This window comes from Nanorana parkeri, unplaced genomic scaffold (assembly GCF_000935625.1).
Source record: "Nanorana parkeri isolate BGI_ZX_2015 unplaced genomic scaffold, ASM93562v1 scaffold483, whole genome shotgun sequence".
NCBI lineage: Eukaryota > Metazoa > Chordata > Amphibia > Anura > Dicroglossidae > Nanorana > Nanorana parkeri.
This window is the reverse complement of record NW_017306751.1, coordinates 879,216-902,882: the sequence shown is the minus strand read 5'-3', so window position 1 is coordinate 902,882 and position 23,667 is coordinate 879,216. Positions and strand designations below refer to the sequence as shown.

The window sequence follows — 23,667 nt, the reverse complement described above, 5'->3', positions numbered from 1 at the left end:
TGGGGGGAGCAAGCTTAGTCTCTCCCTTCTCCAGCATCACTTACACTAGGAGGAGGACGACGGTCAGGGAGTGACAGAAGAAAATAACCCGCAGAGGCACACACAGGTCTGAGCATCCTTCTTGTAGCAAGCACTGAGCCCAAGGCTGCGCTACTGTGTGCAATGAAATCCTCTAGGCACCCCTACAGAATGTGATCCAGTCCCATCCTAGGCACTGATCCCTATGTACTGGCAGCATTCGAGGCATGCAATGCAGTCAGCTGTCTGATGTATCACGATCGCAGCGCATGGCTATGCAGGGGATCCCCGGAGCGCTAGGTACTGTGCAGGCATCAGGCAGCATTTTGCCCCTTTAATAATTTAGAAGGGAGAGATGTGAGAGTGCAGGTGGGGGTGGGGCGGTGATATTCTAATCCCAGGCTGCCAGGGAGGATAACAGGGAGGAGGAGGAGGTGGAGGATGTGTTGTATTCTGAGGGACAAGACCTCGGTGGTGGTGCTGTTCATCTGAAGGGGGGCTTGCTTCATCGGAAGGCTGACCAGGTGCTCATTGCAGGGTGTTGTGCTCCGATCAGAAGTGGGGGTGCATAATAGCAGCATGGGGGGGGGCTCACTGCAGCATCAGATGGTGCCAGTGTTGGGAAAGGAGGGCTTTCTGGTTTGCAGTAACTAGGATACGAGCAATGATGATGTGGTCTCCTTCTGCACCATCCATGGCTCTGGCTCCTCCGCAGATGCTGCAAATGGATGGCTAGATGAAGGGAACATGTCCGTGTAGCTGCATGCTGCTGCGATCGGGGATGGCATTGTACTGATGTGTTGTGGATGTCTCTTGTCACAGGAGAGAAGATGTCGGGCCAGACGTTGACAGATCGCATCGCAGCCGCACAGTACAGTGTGACAGGCTCGGCAGTGGCCAGGGCTGTGTGCAAGGCCACCACTCATGAAGTCATGGGGCCAAAGAAGAAGCACCTTGACTGTAAGCACTCTTCTTTATTACTATGACCAAGCATATAGATCACTGGGATGTGCAGGGTTAAATCCCACAGCCTGCAGTGGACCATCTATTGCTGCCCACTCCCAAATGTTTGTGAAAAATATGGCATTCGTTTTGGTTTCCTTAGATCACATGCTCCTAGGCCTGCATGGGTTAACAGTAACCACCTTGAAGGGTGATGGTACTTGGTGACTGGTTCACTACAAGGCCTTTTTTTTTAATTTTTTGTTATTGTAAATGGTATTGACATGACATGTGCAATGGAGGAAGATGGCATCCATGCTACCTAATGTTATTAAATGAACCATTCGCTGCTTTATTCATTCATGATGTTCTAGTTTGATCATTGCGAAAAAGATTTGATCTGGCATATATGTATGCTGTGACTGGGAACCGCTGCATTCATGGGTACTCTATAGAATTTTTATGGCTTTCTATCTCTGACCTTCTTTTAACCTTCCATACATTAAAGAGATGCTGATCAAGTCTTATCAGCTGGTATCCTTAATGTATGTGTGATACGTCTGCCACACCCCTGCTTCCCTATAGTCCAGTGTATGTCTCTTCTGCTTGCTTGGGAACTCAATTACATTTTAGATCCCCTGACATCAATCTGTATTGGCCTCTGAAACAATTGTCCAGTGGTCTGTTTCTGGTGTGCCTTTGTCTTGGGCATCAGATGCAATGCATGATACCGGGGTGGGGGTTGAATAGGTTCAGTATAATATTCTGTTCGATGGCGTGATTTCCTTTTCTATGTTTTTGTGTAGGATATTTTCTGTATTGTCCCATTCTGAGATAACTGTATAAATAGCGGTTGATGTGTGTAATTCATGAGCAGACATTGCATGGCGAACATCAGGTGACCCATCTAGTAGTGGTGTAAGCTGACGCTTGGATTTTTCAGCCAGAAGCTGTCAAATAAAAATTGAGAAGCCTGGCATGAATGAATGAACAACGATCTCTTATTTGCCAAGCTGAATGATAACTACTATAAAAAATGTCCCCTGGGGAAATGGCTCCATTTTCTATGGCAACCAATATGGAGGGCTGTACTTTCGTTTGGAAAATAGATAATGCAGACAAGGCCTTGACTAACCTATTACCATGCATTGTGGTGCAATGCCTAATGCGATCTGCATTGCATGAGATCGCTTGTTGCAATGTTAGGTGTGCTGCAATGCAATTTTGTGCTTTTAAAGTCTGTTTACCTTTTCAACCACATTTTATGTTACATCCATATTCAGGGTCACGTCTCCAACCTGTCCCCCACTTGCCTGAATCCCAGCATTCTTCTCCCCCCTGGCTCCTATCAGAATTTGAATTGGGCATGACTCCCACACAGCTATGTCATCCATTCACAGATCCTTTTGATAGGATCTGTGAATGGAGAGACTACAAGTCCTGTCTACCATTGCGGCAGAGGGACTTGTAGTACAAGTGCATACATTCTCTGTACATATTACCACACCACACTGAAGTATGTAGAATCTTTGATACATGCATGCCGTGATGTGACCAGAATTTGTATCTGTGTTCTGATTAAACATTTGGTTATTGTTAGGGAGATCTTACTTTAAACATAATAAACATGCCATAGCAGAGCTCCTGAATTACTATTGTATCACTAATATATTGGTCTGAAAAGGCCCTAATGCTGGCTATAGGAAAATTTATTGAGCGCAATGTAGCCAGTTAGAGCACTGCTAGTGATCAGGACAAGTCCTCAGGCATACCCTTGCTCATAGGAAAAGGGAAGAATACCTTCCTGTTTGTGTACAGAGCAAAGTGAACTAGGAGCAGTTACTGCAGGATTACTAGTGCATGACCATTCCTAGGAAAGCATGTAATATCTTGTTGCTGTTTCCAAGCTGAACTTCAGGCAGACACAAGTACACTCCAGTTAATTAAGTTTATGTAAGCATTAAAATATTATGTTTTAATGTATTTTAAGTGCTAGTGTACTAGTGTAGTGTAGGCACCCAGATTTGAGTTGGTTATTCCTTGTAGAGTAGAACTGGGAGAGTGATGGCCAACAGTTGGTGCATTGTATTGTAGAGAAACCGACACACAAAAAGGATCCACGCAGTACAAACTTTATTACAGTGGCATTAAAAACAGCAGACAAAAAAGCTAATGCATTTCAGCCCTATACCGTACGTGGGCCTTAATCATAATTGCTATGGTTAAGGCTGGGTTCACACCTAGGCGTATCGAATATGCGCATTTTCGAGGGCTACCTGGCTGTATCCCAACGGATACGCGCGGCAAATACGCCCCAAAGAAGCTCCTGTACTTCTTTGGGCGTAGGGCGTTTTGCAGCGCTGTAAAACGCCCAGGTGGGAACCATGCCCATAGGCAATCATTGGTTTTCACATGTTTAGCGTTTTTACAGAGCGTAGGAACGCGCTGCAAAACGCCCAGGTGTGAACCAGGCCTTAGGCCCATGTATAGTTCTGAATTGCTTTAGATGTTTTATCTACTGTTTTTAATGCCACTGTAAAAAAGTTTGCTCTGAGTGGATTCTTTTTGTGTGACTTTTTCTCTACAATACATTTTATGGGGTTTGGCAGATACTGACGCTGAGTACTGTGGTTTCAGCCTGGATATTGGTATAGGAGGTTGAGCGGCTTTGCTTTGTTGGTTTGCTGTTTACATACAGTTGTACTCAAAAGTTTGCATACCCTGGCAGAAATCGTGAAATTTTGGCAATGATATTGAAAATATGACTGATCATGCAACAAAACTGTCTTTTATTTTGGGATAGTGATAATGTGAAGCCATTTCTTATCGCATAGTTGTTTGACTGCTTCTTAAATCATAATGATAACAGAAATCAACCAAATGTTCCTGATCAAAAGTTTACATACCCTGGAATGTTTGGCCTTGTTAAGGTGCCCATACACTGCTCGATTCTCGTACGAGAATCGAGGGAAATCCCGCGATCGTATGAGAATCGAGCAGTGTGAACGAAGACGTGCGACTGTTTCTACTGTTCGATCGCACGTCTTTTGTCTAAGGAGCACGCTAGAAAACCAGCCGAAAATCGTGCGATTTTCGGCTGGTTTGAACGGTGCTCGGGGAAACAAATGCCGAACGGGCCGGTGTGCGCACGCGCACACTGCCCGTTCAGCTTGCGGCCATCGGAAGCCCACCCCTCAGGGGGGCGGGCTTGCGATGATTGAGAGTACGGTCTGCCTGTCCAAGATGGGCAGATCGTACGTTTTTAAGATCACTTTACAACCATCGCAAGACTAAGGTCTTGCGATGGTTGTACAGTGTATGGCCACCTTTAGACACACAGGGTGACACACACAGGTTAAAATGGCAATTAAAGTTTAATTTCCCACATGTGGCGTTTTTACATTCTAAATGAGTTTGTTAACTCTCATGTTGATACACTGAGCGGGCTAGATACTGAACTATGGGGAGCACAAAAGAATTGTCAAAAGACTTGTGTAACAAGGTAATGGAACTTTATAAGGATGGAAAAGGATATAACAAGATATCCAAAGCCTTGAAAATGCCAGTCAGTACTATCAATCACTTATTAAGAAGTGGAAAATTCGGGGTCTCTCGATACCAAGCCAAGGTCAGATAGACCAAGAAAGATTGCAGCCACAACTTCCAGAAGAATTGTTCGGGATACAAAGAAAACCCCACAGGTAACCTCAGGAGAAATACAGGCTGCTCTGGAAAAAGATGATGTGGTTGTTTTAAGGAGCACAATACGACAATACTTGAACAAAAATGAGCTGCATGGCCTAGTTGCCAGAAAGAAGCCTTTACTGTGCCAATGCCACAAAAAAGCCCGATATTACAATATGCCTGACAACACCTTGATGCTCCTCACAGCTTCTGGCACACTGTAATTTGCTGTGACAAGCTCAAAATAGAGCTTTAAGGTCAGAACCATAAACAATGGAGAGGTTTCAAAAAGGCAGCAAGAATACCATCCCCACTGTGAAGCATGGTGGTGGCTCACTGATATTTTGGGTGTGTATGAGCTCTAAAGACACGGAGAATCTTGTGATAATTGATGGCAAGATGAATGCAGCATGTTATCAGAAAATGCTGACAGACACTTTGCATTCTTCTGCATGAAAGCTGCACATGGGAATCTCTTGGATTTTCCAGCATGACAATGACCCTAAGCACAAGGGTCACAGCAGAAAAAGGTGAAGGTTCGGGAGTGACCATCACAGTCTCCTGACCTTAATATCATTGAGCCACTCTGGGGAGATCCCAAACGTGCGATTCATGCAAGATGACCAAAGACTTTGCATGACCTAGAGGAATTTTGCCAAGATGAATGGGCAGTTATACCACCTGCAAGAATTCGGGGCCTCATAGACAACTATTACAAAAGACTGCATGCTGTCATTGATGCTAAAGGGAGCTATACACAGTATTAAGAACTAAGGGTATGTAGACTTTTGAACTGGGGTCATTTAATTTTTTATTTGTTGCCATGTTTTTGTTTTGATTGTGCCATTCTGTTCTGACCTACAAATGAATATGAATCCCATAATAATCAAAAGAAATGTGTTTTGCCTGCTCACTCATATTTTCTTTAAAAATGGTTCATATATTACCAATTCTCCAAGGGTATGCACTTTTGAGCACAACTGTATGTGCTGCAGGGAACATGTTGACAGAGTAGAGGGAGAAGGATTAGCTTATCCATCTACTGCTGCTCCTTCACTATATAAACACAGTCCAATAGCAGAGAGGTGACCAAGTTTTAGTGAACCATGATCCCGCATTGCCTAAGATCACATGATGGATTTCCTAAAGGCCAACCAAGGCCCGGCCTTGGGGCAACACGGGTGTGGAATTCCTATTTCCCCATGCCCGGGACATGCTTTGGGCAAGCAAAGCTAAAGGTACAGCGGGGAAGCCGCCGCTTGTTCTGTACAAGTGAGCCTGGCGATGTTACCGAGATCTCTTGTATGCAGGTCTGCCATTCTCCATGGGGGGGGGGGGGGGGAGGGGGGGCGCATTGAGGAACCTGGCCTTGGGGCAGCAGAGAGAGTAAGTCCGTCCCTGGTTACGGTGCCATTATATCCTAATGGCACCACATTGCACCTAGCCATCACGTGCAAGTTTCATCGCATGGTAAGATATTACCATGCGTTGTGGTGTGATGTCAAATGCGATCCTGCATAGCATGAGATGTTGTAATATTAGGTGCGCTGTGATGCCATTATTTCGTAATGACACCCCAACACCCCTAGCCATTTGCAAGTGAGTTGCATCACACCACATTGTATGGAAGCCTAAACTATGCGTTAAAGTTTGATGGGGTTAAAAAAAAAAGTGCATGTACTTCTTTGAGTGCGATTTAGCTGCTGTAGGCAGCCTATTCAAATTAATGGGCTGCTCTACCACAATGCACCCTGCAGTGCAGCTGTGATGCTGCATTGCAGATGTGCAAAAGGAGCTAAATGTTTTATCACGGTAGAGAAGTCCAGATCACCAACCTGGCTGTACTCTCTGGCAGGGTTGGGGCTATATCCATAAATTAAGTATCTTCCGCTAGTAAAACAGCTATGTTTTGATGTACTAATGAAATTCAGCTTTTAAGATGTGCCAGTTATCCTGAAAAATGACTTGAAGACTGACCTATATTTGCATTGATCTGGCTCCTGCAGACTTTTCCTCCCATCCATGTCTTTACTGAGGTACAGACATTCAGTAACAGTGATGGCAGGAAGAATGTGTGGAATAAAAGTGCAGTGAAGTCACCATACTTGTATTCCATTGAAACTGCAAACCCCTTTGCCATGGTTGTTGATGATGGGACTTGTAGTTTCTCCATTCACAGATCCTGTCAAAGGATCTGTGAATGGAAGACACTGCTGTGTGGGTAGAGCCCTGCCGAATTCAAGAGTATGCAACTCTGAGAAGAAGAACCCTGCAATTCTGGTACGGTGGGCAGGAGGGAGGTGGGAGTTTGTGTGACATGACCATGTTTTATGTTACACCTTAAATGTAGGTGTTACATGAAACATGTTCAGAAAGGTATACTAAGCCTTTAACTCTTCACTTCCTGTAGTTTTGTCCCTCTACACACCCATGCAATCTTAGGATTTGAAGAGCTGACCGTTTAAACATGGCTCCTTTTTCCTAAATATACCCAGCCAGCCACAATTGAAGTTGCTGTTTTTGTGATAATTCCAAAACAGAGACTTCTTTAACAGATAAACCTCTGGCAAAAACTTTACCTAACAAAGTCTAGATGAAAAATGTATTATGATGAATAAAAAATGATAATATTTGCTGAGCACTTTACAAAATAAAGGGAGACAGTACAGTTGCAATACAATTCAGTACAGGAGGGTCCTGCTCAACTGAGCTTACAATCTAGAAGGGGTGTGAACATGGTTATCATTGCTGTTTGAAACAAAGGAGTTAAAGTGTGTGTGTGTGTGTGTGTGTGTCAGATTTGTCCCTAAAGCTGCCCATACACTTTCACTTTACAACCATCGCACGACTTGTGCGATGGTTGTAAGGCAATTAAAATTTCGTACGACCTGCCCATCTTGGACAGACAGATTGTACTTGCGATCATCGCTTGGCGATGATTGCAATGCTGAGCGGGGAGTGTGCGATTTTGACTTGCGATCGCGCTTTCTAGTGTGCTCGTAAGACTAAAGTCATGTGACCGTACAGTAAATGGGGTCGCACGCTGCTCATACACCTGCCAATTATCATATGATCGCGGGATGCCCGTACACCTTACGACCATCGCAAGACTTTTGTCTTGCGATGGTCGTAAGCTTATTGAAAGCTCGTACGATCTGCCCATCTTGGACGGGCAGATCGTACTTGCGATCATCAAAATCCTGCAGGGTTTCCGATGACCGCAGTGAGGGGCGGGCTTCCGATCACTGCAAACGGGCAATGTGCGCACACCGGCCCGTTCGGCAGTTGTCGAACAAGCAGGCCACTAACCCACCAAGAATCGTACGATTGTTGGCGGGTTTTTAAGTCTGCTTGTTCGACGGAAGACGTGCGACCATACAGTAGAAACGTTCGCACGCCTTCCATACACTGTACGATTATCGTACGATCACGGTTTTTCCCGCGATTCTCGTACGAGAATCGTACAGTGTATGGGCACCTTTTTAGACATGAAGCAGTTGAGTAATTAAAGTAATATGTTTCTGCTGTGTATGTCATAGTATAGATTGTTACAGCCAATTACTAAAGCAGGGTCGGTGAAATCCCAGGAGCTGGGTAGCCAATGTTCCTGAAAGGGTTAGAAGTAGGGATGCACCGATATAGTGGCCACCGAAACATATCGGCCGAAAATGGCACTTTTGGCATAATGCCGAAAGTGCTATTTTCCTGCCGTAACAGCAGCGCATCCATTCTTTCTTTCCTCACCGATGGGCGCTGCTCTGTGTCCGGGGAGTAGAGAAACTGATAGTCAGCCGAGCGCTATGGGAGGAAAACGCTGTGAGCGGCCGGCGTCTCCTCCCACACTGCTCAGCCTCCGGCAGAGCGGTGTGGGGGCGGAGACAGGCTGCGCTGCCACAGGAGGCTGGGCTCTCCTCCCTACACCACTCGCTCAGCCTCCTGTGTATATAATAATAATAATAATAATAAAAATATTTGAAAAAATGAAAATAAAAAACATTTTCGGTTTCGGCCTGACAATTTTTTTTTATTTCGGTTTTAAAATTTCCATTTCGGTGCACCTCTAGTTAGAAGCCGCGTGTTTTTCAGGCGCTCTAAAAATGCCGGAATCTGCTCCTGTACTACAAATCATACAAAACGCTTGAAAAACATAAAAATGTGCAAAAATGTCGTCTCTCTAGCCAGGTTACATACTCTCACATTTAGGTGTGAATGGAGCCTTTTAGCAGGCTACTGACTTACCATTAGTGTTTTTTATTTTATTTTTTTGTTACCAAGTGATTTCTCCATGGCTTCCGCTCTGAAATCCTACATTTATGTCACATGTGAAGTACCGTAAACACTTTAGTTGTGTTTTACACAAGGACACCCTGAGCCCTGATTCACACCTTGTTAGTGTTTTGTAGCTGGAAGCTCAAATCTCAAACACTCAACGGAAATCCCATGCTTTTTAAATTGTACCTGTTCACATATGAACACTCAGACAGCTGTAGCTCAATTCCTGAATTTATGAAGGTAGAAGAGCTGCTTTTGAAGCAGATTGGGGTGTTTTGGTCCCATAGACTTCAGCAGCCGTGTCTGAAAATGCCTGGAAATGAGTGTTTGTTTTTCATTTCCTCCTTTTCCTTGTACCCAGCTTTCCATTGACTAAAACAAAAACACTAAAAGCTGAATACGACTGAAAAAAATACATAAAAACGCATACATACAAAATGCTCCAAAATCGCTTGTGAATGTTCGGGTATGAATGTAACCTGAAACAATGTAGCAAGCATCTCTCTATCATTCTGTACTAGCTTCGGAGCCAGATGACAGCCAGGGTGTCTTCTGGATTCCTCAGGGGTGCCTTTTAAAAATGTTTTACCATGATGCAGGCGAGTCAGCCGCTAGCACCATGGAAATAAATTATGCTAATCTACAAAGAGTGGGATCCATTCAGAAGAGATGGAAGTTTGCCTCCGTCCAGGCCTGCTCTGCCTCCTGCCCAATGTCATCCTTCTTCTAATGTGAGGGTGGGAACCCTACTGTTTTGAATGGGGTCCCTCCTAACTCTTTTGAATGGAGTCCCTCCTTAAAATCCATACCAGATTCCTATTTTGGGTTAAGGTCTGGCAAAGATTTTGGAGGGGCCCCACATTGTGGTGTGTGTGTTTTTTATTTTAGAGACACATGCACTATACTGACCCAACAATTATAGTTACAAACCAAGTGACACTCTGTATCCCATAACTGAAGAAACGCAAACGTTTATCAACTTTGCTGCTCAGCAAATCAATACTAAACAGGAAGGTTATGTGACTCATTTACTGAGCATGCTGCTTGATTCATAAATTCACCATCTACTGCTCTTTAGTAGCATTGCTAATACAAAACATGACCCTGACCACTTCTAATGTACTCCTGTCATGAAAGGATTTTGTAGGCTACCATTTCTCACTTCTACAGAATGCTAGTCCTCTGGGTGTCCCGGTGATGTTTTGGCATTGAATCACTGACCTAAACAGGTGTAGAGAAACACTTTTTCTGGCACTCATTGCTGCATGCTGTTGCAGGTCTATGACTTGAAATGATTGAAGATAGACACACTTAGGAAACTAGCATTTTTTAAGAGGAGGCCAGCAATAGCAGCACCCATACGTTTATCATGACTGGTGTACATTAGTTGTGAATGTGGTTTAATGGCAAACTAATGCAAGTAACATGATAACTCTGTCACAGAAGGTCAAAAAGAGATTCATATGTCCAAGACTGCAGGGGCAGGAGTCACAAATGCAGAGAAAGTTACAATTCCTAAATGAAAAGAAGACTCTTCTTTGTTTTATGTAAATGCCTATATGTGGTAACTTGTTTTATACATTCCTCTTCCATTCATGCCGTTGTGCACTCTGAACCTTGTACTAGTTCACTTCTAGGTCCATGCAATCGTCCAATGGACCTTTTTACTAGATGTTCAGATGTAAAATCTGCTCCAGAAAATTTAGTTTTGCACTGGTAGTCTCCTATTTCATTGACGTTAATCCCCATTATGTTTTTGCTGTGTGTATTGACTGAGCACAATCATAAGAACCACAGCACTGCATTTGTATACCCAGAGGTGTGGGTGCCAGCGGGGCAGTTGCCCTGGGCGCAAACTGTTAGGGTTGCTGCGGGTGCACTGCGCCCGGCACAGAATGTACACATTAGGATTAGTCACGTGTGATAGTATTCCCACGTGCCCGCAGCGGCGTGGCCAGGAGGGGGCCTGCCACTGGTGGAACTACTGCGGTCGGAGCCACTACCCACTGTGCAGGCAGCATGACGTCCTGCTGGGGGAGGCGCTCACTGAGGACCCGCTGCACTGGCCCCTGCCAAGGAGAAGGTGCTGCAGAGGTTTTCCGCCCTGCAGGTGAGGCTCGAACCACAGATCAGAGTAGACCAGTGAGTGACACTTCCCTTATTGGAGAAAATATTGGGATAATTGGGTATTGTGTCATTATGATTATTACAAGAGGGGTTTTAAATATTTGCTAAGATTTGTAGTCCTCTATAGCTGATGGAATTATTCTGCATTGCTGTATAATGTATTGCTGGAATTTGTAGTCCCTCTACAGGGATGCAGTGTTTGCAGCCACGACCGGGCCCTGGTTCTCTACCACTGTCCTAAAATCATTAGTCTGTATTGTTTTAGAAAAACTGTCACATTACACTAAGAAAAAAAAAAGGTATTGCTATAGGCGAGTACTTCAGGAAAAGCATCGGTACATGTACTTGGTCTGGAAATTTTTTTATTGGTGCATCCCTAGTTTGTATAATCTAATGTATGACAGGAATAAAACCCATGCTTTTTGTGGATCAAAATTCTGCTGTGCATTTGTGGGGGCCTGCATGCATGCCCAATACATTGTCCAAGCATACGCATGTCCAAGCATACGCAATTCCATACTGTTATAAATTTTCAAGGGAGTGCTAACGGTCCACAGGGTAGGGGGGTTCAATACTTGACTTGCCCCGGGCGCTGACAACCCAAGCTACGCCACTGCTTACTCCACCACTTATGGATAGGTACATTCTTTTTCCGGAATACAAAATTGTGCAAATGAAAATAAAATAAAGTTCTACAAAGGGTGGCGTTGATTTGCATATGAATGTGCAGCGATATTTACATATGAACGGGCCGCGGCTTACTGATATGCAAATCACCGCAGCATTTCATATGTTAATATCTCGGCCGAGACAGTACAGGAACAGCACCAACAGGATCCGGAGAGAGCCGACAGCAATGGGAGCTGGGGGCGGGGCTCTGACTATAGGAAACTGAAGCTCCGAGCCCCGTTCATTGCGCTGCTCCTGTGTGCCCTCAGGCGGACGCTTGTGCTGCCTGTGTGGTAGCGCCGGCTCTGACTGAATCTTTTACTTTTTGAAGTCCTGATTTACCAAAGCCAAATCCAATTCTATATTGCCAAAAGTATTGAGACGCCTGCCTTTACTAGTATGTTAACTTTAATGGCATCCCAGTCTTAGTCCGTAGGGTTCAATATTGAGTTGGCCCACCCTTTGCAGCTATAACAGCTTCAACTCTTCTGGGAAGGCTGTCCACAAGGTTTAGAAGTGTGTCTATGGGAATGTTTGACCATTCTTCCAGAAGCGCATTTGTGAGGTCAGGTACTGATGTTGGACGGAAGGCCTGGCTTGCAGTCTGCTCTAATTCATCCTAAAGGTGTTCTATCGGGTTGAGGTCCGGAATCTGTGCAGGCCAGTCAAGTTCCTCCACCCCAAACTCGCTCATCCATGTCTTTATGGACCTTGCTTTGTCCACTGGTGTGCAGTCGTGTTGGAACAGGTCCCCCCCCCCTCCACCAAACTTTACACTTGGCACAATGCAGTCAGGCAAGTACCGTTCTCCTGGCAACTGCCAAACCCAGACAGATCCGGACAGAGAAACGTGATTCGTCACTGCAGAGAACACGTCTCCACTTCTCTAGAGTCCAGTGGCTTTACACCACTGCATCCCAACGCTTTGCATTGCACTTGGGTGATGTAAGACTTGGATGCAGCTGCTCAGCCTTGGAAACCCATTCCATGAAGCGCTCTATGCACTGTTGTGCAAATCTTAAGGCCACATGAAGTTTGTAGGTCTGTAGCTATTGACTCTGCAGACAGTCGGCGACTTCTGCGCACTGTACACTTCAGCATGCGCTGACCCCGCTCTGTCATTTTACGTGGCCTACCGCTTCATGGCTGAGTTGCTGTTGTTCCCAGTTGCTTCCACTTTCTTATAATACCACTAACGGGTGACCGCGGAATATTTGGAAGGAAGGAAATTTCTCGCCTGAATCCAATGATTTAGAAGGGTGTCCCATACCTTTTGGCAATATAGTGTGTGTGTGATTATATATATATATATATATATATAATTTATTTTATTTTTTTCCCTACTCTTCATAAGAGAATAGAGATTAAAAGATGCACTCGCCCAACCCTCGGCCCCACAGCGGTGACTACTCGCCTCTCTCTCCCTCCGCTTTTGCTGTGAATGATCCCTTGGCATCCTCACATCCAATGCAAGTGAATGGACGTGATGATGTCAAGGGTCCTTGGACCACCAGAGCTACAGGGACCTGTCTAGCAGCCAGACGGGACTGAGGATCTGGTGAGTATATCTTTATTTTACACCCTGGACCAAAACGAGCACTTAACCCTTCCAGCGTGGGGTAGACCCACTGCAAGGGTTAATTTTTATCCTGACCACGGTTGTTCTTTAAGCCTTGATGAAGTGTTAAGCCCCTGAAACGCGTTGATAGTTTTATCTCCTGCTACTCTGATATAAAGAAAATAAATAAATCACCCTGGACTCTACTACTATTTGTTGGGTGTGCTTACTGCAGGCTTAACCCTTACATGATTTTAATGTAGACATTATACAGCTTGTAGCTAACCTGTGAAAGTTTTCACCAGCTGGATATTTGTGGCAGATAATGGTGGTTTAAAGTCAAAAGGTTTTTTGAACTACTTCAAATGCTAATTAAAGTCAAATGGTTTTTAATCTATTTTAAATGCTGGTGAAATTGCATATATAATGGATGCTGCTCCTTGATGTTTTAGGATCCCGCATAATCAGCTGGTCCTCTGAGAACTGTCCCTCATATCCTGTTTTAGGATGGCTTCTTTCTAGGGCTGTGGAAATTAAAGATTAATTTCTCGATGAATCGTTAAACTTTTTGATCGATTTAAAATTATTTTGATCGCTAATGAAAACACTCACCTCTCCGCCGGCTTCCGGGAGTCCCGTCGGCGATCCGGTGACGTCACGGACATCGACATCCCCAAGTGGCTACGTCGGCTAACGAAGGGAAGGGGGAGGAGTCTGGTGATGTCGGTGACGGGTAACGAAGGGAAGGGAGGAGGAGTCAGGTGACGATGTCCGTGACGTCACCGGACTCCCCCCCCATCCCCCCCCCCTTTGTTAGCCGACGGAGCTTGGGTTTTTTAATGTTGGTTTGTTCAAGCGACCATTACAACCTCTGTGTAGGATGTAGTCACTACATTACAGTGCAGAAGAACCCATAGAGAATAATAAAACGTGGTGATGGTGCTCTACAGCTGATAAGAAACTAAAGCTCTCGTGAATGAGAGCATAAATACTGGAAAGAGGTGTAATTCTAGCAACTATACTTTTGGATTGTGTTACCCAGATAGGTTTTATTGATCTACTGTATGTACATTAATAGACTGAAGGCCAAATTCATTTTGAGCATAAATTATAACTAATATGCCCCTTAGGCTGGGTTCACACCTGGGCGTTACTATAGGTGCGTTTTATGCTTCGATCAGCGCTGAAAAACGCCCAGGTGTGAACCCAGCCTAAGTTGCTCTGACATAAAAAATGTGTCTGTTATCCAGAGCCACATCCCAGATAGCAAGGATAACTTGCCACAAACTTATGGCAGGATTACATTTTAATTCTTTCTAACTTTCTGCACACATTCGTGGCAAGTTGTAGATTTGCAGAACACTTGCAGCACAAGTTCTAGTTGACACTTTTTGAATTTGTAGAACATTTGCTTGGCAAGTCTACAGCAAGAGTCCTGCAGGTCTTAGCAAGAGCTCTGCAAGTGTACAGCACTTTTGCAAAGCACATTGATCTGGAGACTTGCAATGCAGACTTACTTTAATTGTGCAACAAAATTGTGAAGTTTAGCAAGTCATTTTCATACTTGCAGCTCAATTGCTTGCTATCTGCGATGCCTTCTGTTTATTTATTCACCTTCCCTAGAAAAACAGGTAAAATCTGGTTGTTATGACAACAAAGATGCATGCATTTCCATCTATATTCATCAACCTTTAAAGTGGAAGTGAAGTATGTTCTTTAAAATTGCCAATCAGGTAGGTGTTGTGCTTTTTTTGTATTTAATGGCACAAGGGACTGTGTAAGGCCTCTTTCACACGGCCAGCAAGGGGAACCATAAACCCAGGTGGTTTGATCTGCACTTTTACCACCACCCCTTCCCCCAAACTCCTGCTGCAGTGTCATCTGTGCAGCTGAACAGTGCTATATACAGTGCCATAGCCACAAGGCTTTGCTGCGTGGCAAAAAAAATACACCATGTCGCGTTGGACAGGCAGTGCTGTTTGTCAGGGCTTTTTTTTCCCCTTTACATAAACCTGCGCTTTTCCTATACAGGCAAAGAAAAGGGGTTCACCTTAAAGTCAGCACCCTAGAGCTGCACATATTATCTGCCCTTTAGTTCCCCCACTGATTCATTTGGTTGCTGGGATTGAAGACTTTCTCTCTGCTCCTGTTTTGACAGCTCTGGGTTCCTGATTGGTCAGTCACATAGGAGGAAGCGGAGGGAGTCACATGCTCTCCCATGCCCGGAAGTACAGGATATTTTTCTTCCCTCTTGGCAGCTCAAATATGTAGATGGAGATATTAGCAGCTGTGATTCCTTTATTAGATGAGGATGAAAAAGAAAACATGCTAACTCTTTATATAGTCTGTACTTTGTCTCCACAGCATATACAGAAACAAAAGGTGATATACAGTTGTGGGAATATATGGGGGAGGTGAGGATCTCCGTGCAAAAATAGCTGTTAACAAATCCATACTCGAATACTGTTGTTTTTTTTTTTTTCTCAGGAGAGGGAGAACTAATTTGAATGAAACAATACATGATGATTTTGCTGTGGCACTAAACACAGGAGTTAAACTTTAAAAATGCATTTAAGTACCTTTTACTATACACAAAGATGTATGCTATTTGTGCATTACTCGGCTGTAGATCCACAAATCATCTCTGAATTCATGCTGACACTGTCCTTCCTTCTGGAGGGTGGCTACTTCTATTCCCCATGGTCCCTGTGTGTTGTAAAGTAGACACTGCTCCAAGCTTTCATTTCTTAGGTCTCCATGGCAATTAAGGTGCCACCACAGAGTTTGAACTTCTTTAATAGTTACTACTTCAGGAGAGAAGAGGCTTGTATTGATGGACTTGTTTGTGTAGCTATATTGAGAAAGCTGGTTGGATGACCAGTGAAACGTCTTCAAGAAAAATACAGCAAGTCCAGTTGCCTTGACTAATTTTTTACAGATATACCATGACCTGGATGAATGAGAATCTTCACAAACGCAACATACCAAAATGTTCCAAAAATCAGATGTCAAAACTGTAATGCAACGAACTGTTGCTTGTTTTGTTGTAGTACACTGCATTGCATGGGGGTTGCCTTTAGCGCATTGGGGTTCCATTCAAAATGAACGGTGCAGCCACGCATGTAATGTGCATTACTGCAATGCTGAAGTATAAATGAACCCTAAAATGTGACGCGAGTCCTGTGCTTCTCTTGAACAGGAGCACAGAGTTGACCTATTTCTGCAGCATGACCTAAATTCAATTTCATGACAATCCCCTTTTTCAAAAATGAGTAATAACGCTAACTTCCTTGATTTTGTTTTTTAAGGTATGTTTTAATTGTTTTTCTTTTCAGTAAGAAAAGGAGCACAGATAATTAAAATATACCAAATGTAATAATTACCACGAAGACCAGGTTAGCTTTGCTACATGTCTATTTTAATAAGAAATCTGTGCTAGCATATCTATTTTCTATAGACCTGATTGTCCATTGAGCCACATGCCTTCCTTTGGTACTTGCTCTGTGGCCCAAGGTCCCCAACAGCCAGTAGTCTGTGTTTTTCATGCATAGGTGCTTATTCAGGGACAGTGAAGGAAAATGTTTACTAAACTGGTTTTTACTGGCTAAATTAGGTTTTTTTGCCTTCACGTGTTTCACTTTCACTCTTGCTTTTAAAAACATTTTTTTTATAATGGATATTGTGGAGATGAATATCAAATGTGGTTCCAAAAGTGTAAAGGTGCTGTATGGAGCGCTGAATTGTAAAAGGGCTGTAATTGTGTAACATGTACCCAGTCTGACAGTCTCCTGTAGTTGTCTGACCATCTCCTGTAGAATGCTGATGGTCGATGTCCCTCTCCTGTTGTATGTCCATTCCCTGTTTTCTGTAGTATTGCGTACACTGGACATTATATGTGGCCCTTTGGTCCTGTCCAGGTGCAGGTTAGGTCCACTATATTTAGTACGTTGACCTCCAATGTTGCATGGTCTCTATAGATTATAACCAAAGTCACTAAATAATGAGAACGGGCAACCATTGTGTTCTTTTTAGGGTATATCAACATAGAGGTTGTGTTAACCCAGACTAAATAACACGAATTATTGATACTCAGTTGTCGGTCAGTGTTTTAAAAGTAGCTATATGGATACTATGAAATTCCGACAGCCTGCTCTGAATGTGATAGAAAACACCATACAGAATGAGAATGGTGATGCAAAGTATAAACCATAGTAAACTAGATGGTAAAATAAAAGTAAACTTGGATAGCCACAGTCCAAGTTGACTACAAATCAGCCTTGCAGCTCTTCTTAAAAAGCTCAGGAAGGGGCATTCTCCGCAACTTTAAAACCAAAAGAATAGAAGAGCACATCGGCATAGTGTAGGAGTTTAATTTATTAAGAAATATCAATTTAAAACCATTGCACTCACAAATCTAGATCTATGTGTAGCAACAGAAATACGACATAGTATGCTACAGATCCTGTCTCTAATGGACTTGCTGGGGTGTTGCGTAGCTTGAGTGTAGCCTGCGATGGAGAGACGTGACACATTTTCCAAAAGGATGCGTAACCCGCTGGTTCTTTCAATTTCCCCCTAGACATTGATCCACCTGACAGCTCTAGAGCTTCTGTTTGCACAAGGTTACCGTAGCTAGGGACACCTTTCGGGGGAACCTCATCCCCTTCATCAGCCTGGCTAGCTCTACACTTCTGAGTGCTTTTACATTGATATTTCTTAATGAAACTACTACACTATGCCGGTGCCAATATTTGTGAAACCAGACCACCCCACCATGTGGGTCTTCACAGGGCAGCTAATGAAGTCTGATGCCTGGTTCACGCCTAGGCAGCATCGTTTTTGCGCATTATCTTTTTGACTGGCAGCTTAAGAAACATTGCTGTCAAGGGACGACCTTGCATACAAACGCACACAGGAAATGTGCCATTTGCTTCTGCCGCGCGTTTGCAGATGTTTCCATTGAAGTCTACCGGGGAAAAACAAGATTGAAACTTGTGTACCTTTTTCTACGTTTGGCGTTTTCCTGCTGGCGTTTTGCTGCTCGGATGTAAACAGGGGCCATTGAAAATCATGGGATTTCTTGTGTTAGGCATTTTAAAAGTGTTTTTTTCAACTGCTCAAAAACACCTAGGTATGAACCAGGCCTGAACGTACTGCTGAGCCAGAGTACACTGAGACTGCAGGTGAGGAATGCCATCGACAATCCCTGTTTTTGTATTACAATTTGCATTGAGCATATAACCTAAAAATGTGCCATAACCTGGATGCAACCATTTTCCCTCATGTCACCACCAGTTGTTGTTTTTTTTTTCTTTTTTTTTTTCTTTCTAGAAACCTTGATGGAGGAGAGTCATGAGAAGATGCACGTGTGCACATGCTTATTGTGTCTTTATTTTGATAAACTCTTTGTGAATATGCTGCTTCACTTTGAGCCAGATGAATTGTCTGTTTCATTCCTTATTTGTGTGGATGTGAGCCCAGATGTTGCAGCAAATGTCTGATTCCCTAGGAGACTGTATTTCTAATTGGTCCTTAATTATTATTGAGGATAACAATGGACTCCACATCAGATGTAATTGGTAGCATGTTGCATGCAGAATGGCCCTGCTACTATTGTGCATCTTTGTGGCTTGACCTTTGTTTACAAAGCTCGGCAGAGAAATATTTAGGTCCTTTTTAGCCATCATATCCTGGATCATTTGCAGTATTCCTGGTCTAATGCTGATAATCGTAGACCTCCGTGAATGGTCAGCTGTACATTCATCTCACTTGCACTGTCGTTTTGCCTAAGCGGCTCCATAAAAAGGGATGATCTGTGGACGAATAGGTAGGTTATCCCATATTTTCTGGTCGTGCAACCATCAACGCAGCTATTGAAATTAGGTTTTCAAATTATTAGCTACTATAACTGGTATACTGACCGTGGCTTCACCACAATTAGCCTTATTAAAGGAGAACTATGAGATGAGTGATTTCCACTCACCTCATAGTTCTAGCCGACCTGTGACAATGAGACTGTCACAGGTCGGCTCAGTAGATCGGGAGGTGAGCGAACACATACCAGGTTCGCTCACCTCTCGATCCTGTCACGGCTCTCTGCCGTGACAGGGGGAGGGGTTGGATTCCCCTCTCCCCGCTCCGATCTGCCAGCGCTGACTGGCGGAACGGACGGGGGGGGGGGCCTGTACAGCTGGCTCTGCCTCTAGATAGGCAGAGCCAGCTGTCACTCGCGCAGCTGGGCGGATCCCGTCATCTACGTCGGGATCCGCTCCGGCTGCGGCGTCTCAGTATACCGCGAGCTGTAGCTCGCGGTATACTGAGCTTAGGGTAACGGGAGGACGCTAGTTTGTGTCCTCCCGTTACCCTAAGGAGAACTATGGGGAAAAACACTGACCCCATAGTTCTCCTTTAAACATAGATATACATTTGTACCCTAAACACTATAGGTCAATTGTCATACATGTCCTATTCGCAGCCAGACATCTCATTGCTAGTTCATGGAAAACGCCAACGGCTCCATCCATACAGGAAACTATCTACCGTGTGCAAACTTACTGTATTCATGAAAAATTGATGGCATACAGAGCGAACCAAAATTCTAAGTTCCACTACTGATGGGATGCCTGGCTGGCGCATATGAACAAGAAAACACACTGATATCGCTGGGTTCCACCCCCAACTACATACAATAACACCTTACCTTCCTCCCCCCTTGTGCTTCGCCTTGCCTTATTCATACTACAGACCACCTCAAGCCAATACTTCTACAAGTATTTTGTGCCGTCATCCCAGGAATCCCTATTGGCTTAGCGTCCGCTAAATGCTTATGACCTAGGGTTTCTGATTATGCAATGTGGAAACAATTCCCAATGGATAGTGATCTTAGGTGCAATTTATTTTGCTGTATTTACATTATATCAATATACATATCATAATGGTGCAAGATTTATAATACCTGCTCTGTACTTGTAATACTCACCTGCTCTTTTGCTGTAATCACCCAAGGTTCTGTAACCTGTATGATAAGGACAAATGCATGTTTTTCCCCTTGTCTTCCTATGTTTTTTAATATGTATTTCTTTTTGAAAAAAATAACAAATTCTAAGTAAAAAAAAAAAGGAATGCTCTGGTTGCGGGGGCATTCCTATGTGAGCAGCAAGGAAAGAAAGATTTTGAATTTAGAAAGAAATGTGGACCAGCTTATGTTGGGGCAAACTGGAATCAGGCCTAATTTACTGTGCCCCACAAGAATAGTTGTTTGTGAACTGTTTCTACTTGTTAACGCCAAATTGGGATAACAGCTACTTTTATATTTGTTACATGTTCCCATTTACATAGCATAACTTATACATATTTAAAAATTGCTGCTTCGATTTTTTACATTCTGAAACATTTTAGTTGGCTCTCCCCCTCATGTGTAAGGAGGGGTCTGGGGAGTTGTTTGGCATGGTTAGTCCTGTCTTTACTAGGCCGCCAGATCTCGTAATCAGTTGTGAACTGGATGTGCAGGACTTTGTCCTAAGAAAGGGTTAAATAAATCAACGCTTGGTTGCTACATTGTATGTTAATGTATTTTTACAAAACCCTTACTTTGTACTTCACTTATCTCCACATTGCCATTTAGACATGTAAGCCGGCAAAAAAATAGTTTAATTTTGTTATGATGTTTTCTTATTTCATTTTTCGTTTTTTTGGGTCTGAAAGTCCGAATTCCGTTAATTTCGGATGAGTTAAATTGGGGCGGTCCATTTCCAGAGGGGCCTCTTCCCCACAACCCTGACCCAGTGGTTGTGGGGGTCTGTGGGCATGGGGGCTCATCTGCATCTGGGTGCCCCTTTTCAAAAAAGGGGGCACCCAGATGCCTACCCCCCATGTGAATGAGTAAGGGGTACTTGTACACCTACTGATTCACTAAAGAGTTAAATAAAATGTAAATAAACACACAACAAACACACCTTTTAAAAAATATTTTTTTTAATTGAACAAAATAAATGAACACTTTTTTTTGACAATTCCTTTATTTAAAATAAATTAAAAAAATGTCCCACAAAGTCATTCCAGCGTTTGCCAAGAATTGGGGAGAAAAACGATAAAAAAAAATCCCTGATGCAATGTTTACATCGGGCAATGGGCAGAAATAAACAAAGCCTGCTACTGGTTATTTAAGATTGAAATACCTAATAGCAGGCTGGCTAATGCTCTGCCCACTGCTTGATGTCAGTCAATCAGTATAAATATTTTTATCCTTTGCAGTTGGATGCCTCCATTTTCTCAATGCAACTCTAGAAAAGCTCTAAAAAACTTATTTTAGACAAAATTATGTTATTCTTCATAATATTTACCTCTGATCAGTGATGGAGGATAAGTCACTGTCTATCCTGAGCTGAAATATAAGGGCTCTAGGTACAAGCTTTAGAAGTTGACGGTGGTCACATTTCTCAAACAACCCAGATATCATGCTGTCAATGAGACCGATGTTATGGGGAGCAAAGTCCTGGTACTTTGCATAGGTTGGGTAGGGTGGGCATACCACGCTCCTTTTATCAATTTTCCAGGGGTGTATCTGTGTGTTGGTAAAATGCGCTTTCAATTTGCTGTCTTTTAAATTGGACCCTAATAAACTCCAGCACCCACATGACAGGCTGCAGTCAGACTGCAGCCTGTCATGATTAATACAGTACAGTTTTTGAAGTACAATTGAAGGATGAATAAGCGGTGCTTGGCTAATTTTGGTTCCACTCCTAAAGCAGGATAGGTCAGGTGAACCTTCACCTGAACAAGCTATCAACCCAGCATAAAATGTATTGTGCTGAAAGTCAAAAGCTCAGGCTTTCCTAGTTAAACAAAACAACCAGCTGTCACTCGCGCAGCTGGGCGGATCCCGTCATCTACGTCGGGATTTCCATGTATCATGGAGAGTACATGGATACTCTCTTGTGCAACCAGATCAAATAGGCTTTAAGGAAAGTAATTCCATTAACAGTAGACAGATATTTTTGAGACTATACAATGTCCTCACTCACATGCGGGTAGCAGAGTTCTGGTCTGTTTAGATGCCCAGAAAGATTTTGATTCTCTTGAGTGGTCTTGTTTATATCTGGTCCTTGGCAGGTTCCGTATTGGGGATGCATTTATGGTCTGGTCGTAACCATTTTTCCTGAATCTTTACAAATGACCATGTATCTGCTTTTCACTTTCCACAAGGTACACCTCAGCACTGCCCCTTATCAAGTGTTAGATGTGCCTTGTTCACTAAATCATTAGCAGCTTGAACATTGTACCTGACCCCAGATAGGTCTTCTCCATCCATTTACATGTGGAAAAACAGTGGTTTATGTGTCATTCATTTCTGCAGCAACCCCAATAACACTCTTAAACCTGCATTGGGAGGTTCGGCTACTACTCAGGCCTCACTATTATTTCAAAGCCACAATCTTTGCTATAGATCTTATGTCTGCCTCATTTACCCCATAGCCCATCTACTTTGCTGGGTCTTCAAAGTTCAATACCTAGGTATGATCATTCCAAAATGCCCACAAACCTTCATTATCAAAAATGTATCCCCGCTTTACTCTTTTGTATGCCAGAAGTGCAGAACCTAGTCTAAGTTACCACTCTCCGTAGCCGGCTGTATAAATTTAGTCAAAATTATTCTTTTGACTAAAAGTTTTTATATGTGGTTTATCAATACCCTATCTACCTTCTCTAAGCTATCTTCCAGATGCTATTTTACTTTCGCAAGGCACCGTATTGCTACATTCAGAATAGGTTTTAGAATGTTGAATATCATAATGCCCAAGTATTGGTTAGTGCAAATTCTGTGGCCAAGCCTATTGTAAATCATATGCTATTTGTTTAACCATTTTTGAAAAGTATAAGACTGTCATTAACAATATAGAATAAGAGATGCTTATACAGAAATTTAGTCTACTTTGTGAGCTCCTATTTGCATGAGACATCTTTAGCACAAGGTTGCAGTCTGGAACTAATACTGCATTCCACAATTTAAATCTTAATAATGTGCTTGCAGTGATAACTGCACTAACGATGAATGATAAATCATTTTTTGGAACTGCTCTTGGGACATTAAAGGAGACCTAAGTTGGCTGTTCCCTTTTGCAGGAGAGACTGCTGCTTTTGAAATCCTAACCAAATGGGTTTTGTTAAAGAAACCCTGAGCTGTAGTGAAAATGTCACTGTTCACTTTTCATTCTAAAAATGCTAGCTGCCAAGCTGATCAGTAGCTTTAATAGTTTGAGTTGCATTTTCATGAGAGGTCAGCATTGTTGGCCCCTGTATTCCTACCAGCACAGCTTTCCTTTAGGGCCCTGGCACACCATTACCAGACCAGCTCTGCATGCGTTTCTGCAAGTGCGGTGCGTTTGTGATGTGTTTCT

General features: G+C 43.3%; 1 protein-coding gene across 8 annotated transcripts in view; it reads left to right on the top strand.

The window, feature by feature from the left end:
* The first annotated feature begins 7 nt into the window (after window positions 1-7).
* Window positions 8-23,667, top strand: part of SNAP91 (synaptosome associated protein 91) — a 100,156-nt gene continuing 76,496 nt past the window's right edge. For 6 of the 8 annotated variants that reach the window (XM_018560873.1, XM_018560876.1, XM_018560877.1 and 3 more), the window contains exons 1-2: window positions 8-106; window positions 841-978. In XM_018560873.1, coding sequence (XP_018416375.1) covers window positions 849-978 — 130 coding nt within the window. In that variant the 5' untranslated portion in view covers window positions 8-106; window positions 841-848. Of the gene's footprint in view, window positions 107-336; window positions 543-835; window positions 979-23,667 lie in introns of those variants that run through there. The other 2 variants (XM_018560872.1, XM_018560871.1) reach the window with 2 other exon arrangements.